Raw genomic sequence first — 8,045 nt, 5'->3', positions numbered from 1 at the left:
CATCGTAAATAAAGCTACAAATTTAATTCTTGGCATTGCTCTAATGCCAAAGGGCATTAGGATCAGCAGATAAGAATCTTCTGGTGGTTCCTGGACCCAAAGATATCTGGCTGGCCTCGACCAGGGCCAGGGCATTCTCAGCCCTGGCTCCAGCCTGGTGGAACTCTGCCAAGTAATATCTGTGCTCTGCCTGACCTATTAAAGTTTCACAGGGCATGTAAGGCAGAGATGTTTCACCAGGCCTTTGGCTGAGGCCAGCAACGGTTCCTTACATCTGCCCAGCACCCTCCACCCTCCTCCCCCAAAACTGAATGCTAGATATGCCAACTTGTTCTTAAAATGTGTTCAAATATTTGTGTTTGAACGTTTCTAATATTGAACTTTACGGTTCTAATTGGTTTTATGATGTATTGAATTATTTTGTTGTAAACCAACCTGAGCCCCACATAAGCAAGGAAGGGCGGTCAAGAAATCTAATGAAATAAATAAATATAAGGAACAGGGGTAGCAAGATTGCTTGAGACTGGCAGGCTGAATGGTTTGTCCCAGGATAAGACAGCTCCTTATATCCTTGACTATTCTTTCTTTCATTCTTGTCATATTTGTACCGTTATTTGAATTTCATTTTACTTTCAGACATTCTGGCAATATTTCTTAGTGAACGGTTGATTGGCAAAAAGCTTATTGTTGCCAACCTCCAGGTGGTGGCTGGAGATCTCCTGAAATTACGGCTGTTCTCCAGCTGAAAATGATCAGTTCCCCTGGATATAATGGCTGCTTTGGAAGCTGGTCTCCATGGTATTATACCCTGTCAAAGTCCCTCCCTCCTCTAAGCCCCACCCTCTCCAGGCTCCTCCCCCAAATATCCAAGAATTTACCAACCCAGGGTTGGCAATCTAAATATTTCATCTAAAAGATGAGATGTTTTATCTAAAATGTTTTTCGAAAAGAGAGGGGCAAAATAAATTACAAAGCATTCTTGGCATGCTGGTAGATCTATGAGCCCTCCAGGCACCTGTACACACAACATCTGTCTGTGTGATGACTCACTCTGCTTCGGTATAGAGCATTCACTTCTTCTTTGCTCCCCTGCACAATACTTTGATACCAGGAGTCGACATTTTGGAGGATACAGTTCATATCTAGGCCTCGGTTATTGTCCATCTCCACGATGACTGATGTTTCACATGGAATCTGCTGACTGAGCAGTGACAGTTCCTACAATGTGAAGGAGATCATAGTAAGCAGGTGACTCTTTCTTACTGGCACAACGCACACATAGTGAAAAATAAACATGGATTGTCATTATAGGAAGAAGTCTGGCCGATCCTCTGGCTTGTATGAATCCACTCATTTCCTCCTGCTTCTTTCCAACACATGGCTCAACAATTAAAGGTTTGTGCTTTAATTTATGACTATGTCCAATCACGACCGAGGATTCTGTTCCCTTCAGACAAGGTTCAAACTAAAAGCAAGATTCTAGCCCCTAGGTTTGGTTTGCAGACTAGAGATCTGTGTGCAATGGCAATTGTGAACACTTGTTATCCACAGTATTCAGCTGTCCCCACTCCTGCTTGTAATGTTTGTTTGACATCCTACTTTTGAGCTCATGGGATAAATTAAGGATTTACTCATAGGTGGACACATCAAAAGAAAACTAAATAGTAGTTTTCTTGCCACACAAACACAACATTTTCCCAGCATCCCTTAATGGCAGCTCCTATTGGCAGCAACTCCTCTCTTCCAGCTAGGGAGACCAGGGGCACCTCCAGGCCTCCACCTGCTGCCACTTGGTGGGGTGAGGAAAGGAAAATCACTAATAAATCATTGGCATGATCTCTGTTGCCATGCAGCCACTTCAGATGGCATTATTCAAGACCCTTAAATATGACTGCTGTGCTGAACCATGAAAGGAGTGTGTCAGGGCAATGGACAGAACTGTAGCCCAAGCGCTGTGCCCTTGTACTGGACGATGGAATGTACTTTGGCCAAGGGGAGCCTTGTGCCTAAGCAGCATACCAAGCCAGATGTGGACCCATGGACTACAGAAGCCTCCTGCCCTTGCGGGTTTGCAACCACGCCAGCACTAGGATGCAGACCGGCAGCCCTGACCTCCATGCATGCATGCAGCAGCAGACCAGGCCATGCTCTGCTAAAAGACAGAGGTTCCTGAGCAGATGTCATAAGGGAATCTCCTCTCCATCACACAGGCAATTCATGTGTTAACTTCACCTGGAAAAACACACATTCCTCTCCAGCCTAGGACAAAGGGATGTGCTCTGCATAAGACAATAAGCAGCGATTCAGCCTTCCTGCTACCTATCGATAGCGCAGCAGTCAAGCATCCAGTCATTAAGCCAAAGCACTGGACCTGCAACGTGATTGGTTCTCTTCATTCTCTCCTTTGTCCCCCCCCCTTTCCTCAGAGGCATCCCCTCCCGACCACTAAGTTTACAATTGCTCAACCATTAATCCCTTTATGCCTCATTCAGAATTTTTTAAAAAATATTTCCTGGGAATTAGGTGACCATATGACCCTTTCTGCCTCAGGTCACATTTTTAGGTATTTAAGGAGATCCCTCCCTGGGCATGCTTTCTAGCTTCTTCCTCCCCTGACCCCACCCTACCTTGTTGGTTCCATTCTCAGCCGGTTTGGAATCAGTCCACATGTGTTGCTGGTCAACTCATGATCCCTTTCCCCTTATTGTGTTATTTTTCACTGCATGATCCAAACGTCTTGCCGGACTGGTAATGTATCACCCAACCAATGATATTCCCTGCTCATGCAACCATCTCCATACTTTCTAATCTGTATTCTTAGTCCTGTATTGCGTGTGTGAATGATTGATTTTCGTTTGTATGCTTGAAAAACCTTGAGTAAAGAAATCATTACTTTAGCAATCTAGCCTCAGCGTCTATTCCGGCGTCCTGGGAACTCTGACTCCCATAAACACCGGTTATGGTCCCATATTTTATGCCTATTGCTATTTAAGATTCATAATTCCCCAAGTTTATTAATAAAAATAAGGCAATTTGGCTAACAATCTCAGCTCCAGCAAATATCCAGCAGTGACAGCAGCGCATCAGCACAGAGCTCTAGCTTTCACCCCAGGGTTTGGGGTGAATTCCAGAGTCCCCTGCCAGCAGAGTGACATCACTTCTGGGTATTCCATGTCCCTGTCCCCTTTCTCTCCCACTGGTTGCCAGCCAATGGCTAGCAACCCTACCTCCAGCCAGCAGGGATCCTCTATAAAGTCCCATCCCCTACATTCCTTATAAGGATGTGTTGCTAAATTACAAACAGGGCTTAACTTGTGCCAGGACTCAGTGACAGCCTCTCTTCTCAATGTTTGGGCTCCACTGTAGAAATGTAAAGAAATGAAATAGCCCCTGAGCAAGCACAGAATGCATTTCCTTCACCAATAAGTACAGGGAGTGCCTAGAAAAACCAGAGAGTGGTGTTTGCAGATGGCTTTGATCCCCAGGCACATCCCTCTTTTAAAGAAATGATGCTGTTATCAGCGCCTTTGCCCCTTCTCACAACTCACAGAAAGAGAGAGAAAAAACCCCAAACAGATCCCAAATAATAAATATGTCAGAAAACATTTTGCAAAAGAAGGGAAACCATGCACATTTTTGTTGAATATGATTTATACAAAGCTTCATAATCCTTTGTCACAAAACACTATGGAATCTATAGGTCATCTTTCATTGCACTCAGTCCTGGCCATGACCTCAGCTATTTGTTTGACTATATGTTATATAGGTTAAGAGGCACTGCAGTGTAGTGGTTAGAATGCTGGAAGACAATTGGGCTTCAGATCTCCACTCTGCCATGAAGTTTGCCAAATGATCCAACCAGTTATTGTCTTTTGATGTAACCTACCTCACAGGGTTGTTGTGAGGGTAAAGTCGGGAAAGGGAGAGCCATGTATGTTGCCCTGAGCTTCTCGGAGGAAGGGGATTAAAACTTGTAGTAGATAAATTAATATTAGAGGAAATTAAGAAGAGAAGAAGAGATTGGATTTATACCCTGCCCTTCACCACCCGAAGGAGTCTCAGAGCATGTTACAATCTCCTTTCCCTTCCCTTCCCCACAACACACACCCTGTGAGGTAGGTGGGGCTGAGAGAGCTCTTTCAAGAACTACTCTTGAGAGAACAGCTCTGAAATAACTTGTAACTGACCCAAGGTCACACCAGCAGCTGCATATGGAAAAGTGGGGAATCAAGCCCAGTTCTCCGTGCTCCTAACCACTATACCAAACTGGCTCTCTTAACTGTTTGTGTACTATGATTTTATGGTTTGTGCTATATATTTATTAGTTGATGGGCTGTTTTTATTCCTGTTTTAATTATTTCTTTGCTGCTGCTTTTTTGTTGACAGATTAACGTTTTGCAGTTTCATCTTTTTGTAAGCTACCTCATGAATGTTTTACTGAGAAGTAGGATATAGATAGTTTAAATAAGTATGGCCCACATGGGTACAGACATCTGGCTGTGAGTTGATCTTTGTGCAGCCCTTCAAGGTATAGTGTAATGGATGATTTTGTTAGGAGAGTAATGAGACAAATCCCTACCTCATCGTAAATACACCTCAGGAATTCAACCTCCATTTTCAGTGCTGCCACCTGGACCTCCAGCTCCCTCTTATTCATGAAAGAAGAGTCTACATCCTGGAAGAACAAAATAGGACATTGCAAATTATTTTTGTTCAAACTCTGAATCAAAAAGCATTTATAATAATCATTGGTCTGATCTCCTATTTTGTGAAGTGTGGCTTTGGAAGAATGGCTTTTTAACCAGAATCTGAATGCATCAGATAATAACTATAATTTCCTTAGAGTTGTTTAATTTACAAGACTACGATTAAAAGAATATGGGTCAGATCTACCCAGCTATTTTGCCCAGTCTTGGCCAATTCCCCTCCTTATCACAGCTCCTATTCCATATAGCATTGGTCTATCCAGGGTCCTTTTCTGGTGGTCCAGGGGACGCCTTCCTCCCTTTTTCACAAGTAGAAAAACTGGTTAGATCCAAAACTATGAATCCCTACTTCATGAAGGAGTATCTAATGTTCATGTAAATAATTGCCGTGAACTTTCTCCCCATTCTGATCTAGAGCCTCATATAGACTCCACTGTGCATATGAAGCTCTTGCATACCCGTTTTCTTTCAGTGGAGGCAACAGATATGCATGCACAAAGGAATTTTACCAACTGATCTGCACTCTCTTCTGAAATGACTCAGAGGCAGTGAGAAACTACAATTCCCAGGGACCTCACTTCTGGGATCCATGGGAACTGTAGTACACCAAGATCCCCCAGTCCTAGCAGCCCACAAGCTTTAAAGACTATCAAGCTTTCAGCAGCAGAAACCTGTTTTATGACTACTGCCAGAGCCAGTTAAGATTCAGTGGGAAGAGGAGGGGAGAAGCTGCAGTTGCAGGAGGGGCAGGTGCTGGAGCCAAGCTAATTACAAGCAGAGCCTGACTGTCAGTGTGGTTTGGGCTCGGATCAAAATTAGATCAGAGGTTTTGAAGTGCAAAAGTCTGGATGCCTCACTTCCCAAATTCAGCTGCATCACTATAATGAACCCTGAACCTGTGCTTGAATATAAAAGAGAGAGAGTGCACAATAAAGGTTACTGAACAAAGATTAGATCAAGACGGGTAGCTGTGTTTGTCTGTCTTCAGCAGTAGTAAAGAGCAAGAGCACCAGTAGCACCTTAAAGACTAACAAAATTTGTGGCAGGGTATGAGCTTTTGTGAGTCACTGCTCACTTAAAAATAAACTTTAGTCATCTTGCCATTTCAAACATGATTGTGAAAGAAGTGGAGGTTTTCATTCATTTGTGACTGTGCAACTAAGGGCAGGTGAATCTTTTAAGTTAAGGAGAAAGCAAGTGTTTGCACAAGGTGAACAGAAAAGAGAAGTTGTATGCTGTGCTCCTAAAGGAATGCAAATGTTTATTTTGACACAATCCTACCTATATCCTCATTTAATACTAAATATACTCACAGACTCCCTTTTATGAGATGCCAACTAAAATCACCCTTCAGCAATCTGAATGTCTCACCTTCTTAAGCAAAACAAAGTCATTCTCTGCTGCCGCACGGCGGTTGATGACTTCTTCATACCTATTTGGATGTAGTAGAAAAAGAGGGTATGTGATGCATGAGCAGCCTGAACCCAGAACTCAAATATTTTAAGGGACACACGAAATCTTTGGATATTGCACTGCTATCCAGGCAGTACATGATTATGATAGTGCAGCATGGTATCAAACAAACTGTCGATCCTCCTTTACTTTAAAGGTGCACAGATTGCTTGGGGCAGTGTCATCCTATCCTTGTGGAGTCTTCCTCAGTAGCTGGTAAGAAAGGGGAGCAAACAGAGGACTGAGAAAGGAAGGAATTTCCCTTTAAGGTCACCGACTAGATGGGGGAAACTGTCATTTAATAGAGGTTTAATGACTGGCAATGGGCAATTGAAGCCTTTCATGGCATGAAGTTAAACAACATCACCTGATAACCTGCTTGCAGCTCAAGGTGTAATTAAAGGCAAAGCAAGAGGGGCCAGCTTAAAAGTTGGCAATACCACCCCTACTTTTTCAATGCACCAGCATAGTGTAATGGTTACAGCAGAAGCACCCAACATTTGGTGCCTGCTGACGCCTTTCCTGATGCCTGCCAAGTGCTTTTAGAAAGTGGACCAGCATAGTGTAATGGTTACAGCAGGGGCACCCAACATTTGGTGCCTGCCGACGCCTTTCCTGATGCCTGCCAAGTGCTTTTAGAAAGTGGGTGGGACCAGGTGGGACTTTTGCCCAGCCAGGCTTCTGATTGGGCACTGGAGATTTGATTGGTTGTGCAGATTTTTTAAAAGATTGCTTTGGCAGCAGTTTCCACTACAGTGCAAGGATCTTCATTGTGTGACAGAAAGTAAGGGATAAATGCAAGAAGGATCGCAGTCTAAAACAATACCACAACAAGAAATAAAAACTGTGACAGAACTGATGCTAAAAAAAAGCATTACCAAGATATAGCTTATGTGTATTATTAATTTCTATAGGAACAAATTCAAAATCAAACTAGAGAACCTTCAGCATGTGCAAAATACACAGGAATTAATCTTCAAAAATTCTACAAAGCATTATATACCATTTTACAATTAAAAAATCAATTTCGTAACAATCCAGAAGTCCAGCAATCCAAAAGTCCAAAAAAGTCCAGCAGTCCAAAGATCCAGATGAGGATTCCAGATAAGAGCCTGGAAACAAATCTGTGGTACTTACCCACCCCCTTCATTCCCCCCCCCCAAGGCTGCACAGTTCCTGTGGATGACTCTGTAACATTTTTTTTAAATCACAGATAAATACAGTCTGTGTACTGTCGTTGCAAAGTAGCCACCCCTTTCACATGAGCTCCTGCCTGCAACTGTGGGCCCTAGGCACCCCACCTCCCACCTGCAGGCTTAACCATTTCCAAATCAACTGTAATTACTGTATGTAATAACTCTAGGGATACAGTATGTCATTATGCTGCAATTATACATTTATTATTCCCATGTAATGCAGGAGGTAGGCTGAGTGTGGGTGAGCCGGTTTGCGTGAAAGCCAGTGTGGGTCAGTAGCCAGCATGTTGGACTTGGGCTGTGAAGACCCTGATTCAAACATAAGAACATAAGAGACGCCAGTGTTGTATCAGGCCAAAGGCCCATCCAGTCCAACACTCTGTGTCACACAGTGGCCAGAAATACCAGTGCCATCAGGAGGTCCAGCAGTGGGGCCAGGACATTAGAAGCCCTCCCACTGTTGACCCCCCCCAGCACCAAGAAGACAGAGCCTCACTTGCCCCAGAGCCCCTATCTATACCTTGTGGCTAATATCCACTGATGGACCTCTGCTCCATATGCTTATCTAATTCCCTTTTGAAGCCGTCCATGCTTGTAGCACCCACCACTTCCTGTGGCAGTGAATTCCATGTGTTAATCACTCTTTGGGTGAAGAAATACTTCCTTTTATCCGTTCTAACCCGACCGCTCT

The 8,045-nt window shown here is 43.6% G+C and overlaps 1 protein-coding gene across 1 annotated transcript in view; it reads right to left on the bottom strand.

Annotated features, from left to right (window-relative positions):
- The window catches only part of LOC107125605 (keratin, type II cytoskeletal 4-like), a 16,388-nt gene that overhangs the window by 3,316 nt on the left and 5,027 nt on the right, over positions 1–8,045 (bottom strand). The window contains exons 3-5 of the mRNA XM_015429036.1: positions 6,078–6,138; positions 4,580–4,675; positions 1,051–1,218 (exon numbers count right to left, since the gene is read on the bottom strand). Coding sequence (XP_015284522.1) covers positions 1,051–1,218; positions 4,580–4,675; positions 6,078–6,138 — 325 coding nt within the window. The remainder of the gene's footprint in view (positions 1–1,050; positions 1,219–4,579; positions 4,676–6,077; positions 6,139–8,045) is intronic.

Source organism: Gekko japonicus, unplaced genomic scaffold, assembly GCF_001447785.1.
Source record: "Gekko japonicus isolate JY-2015 unplaced genomic scaffold, Gekko_japonicus_V1.1 scaffold1579, whole genome shotgun sequence".
NCBI classification, from domain to species: domain Eukaryota; kingdom Metazoa; phylum Chordata; class Lepidosauria; order Squamata; family Gekkonidae; genus Gekko; species Gekko japonicus.
The sequence above is the reverse complement of the archived record's forward strand: the minus strand, read 5'-3'. Positions and strand labels throughout refer to the sequence as shown.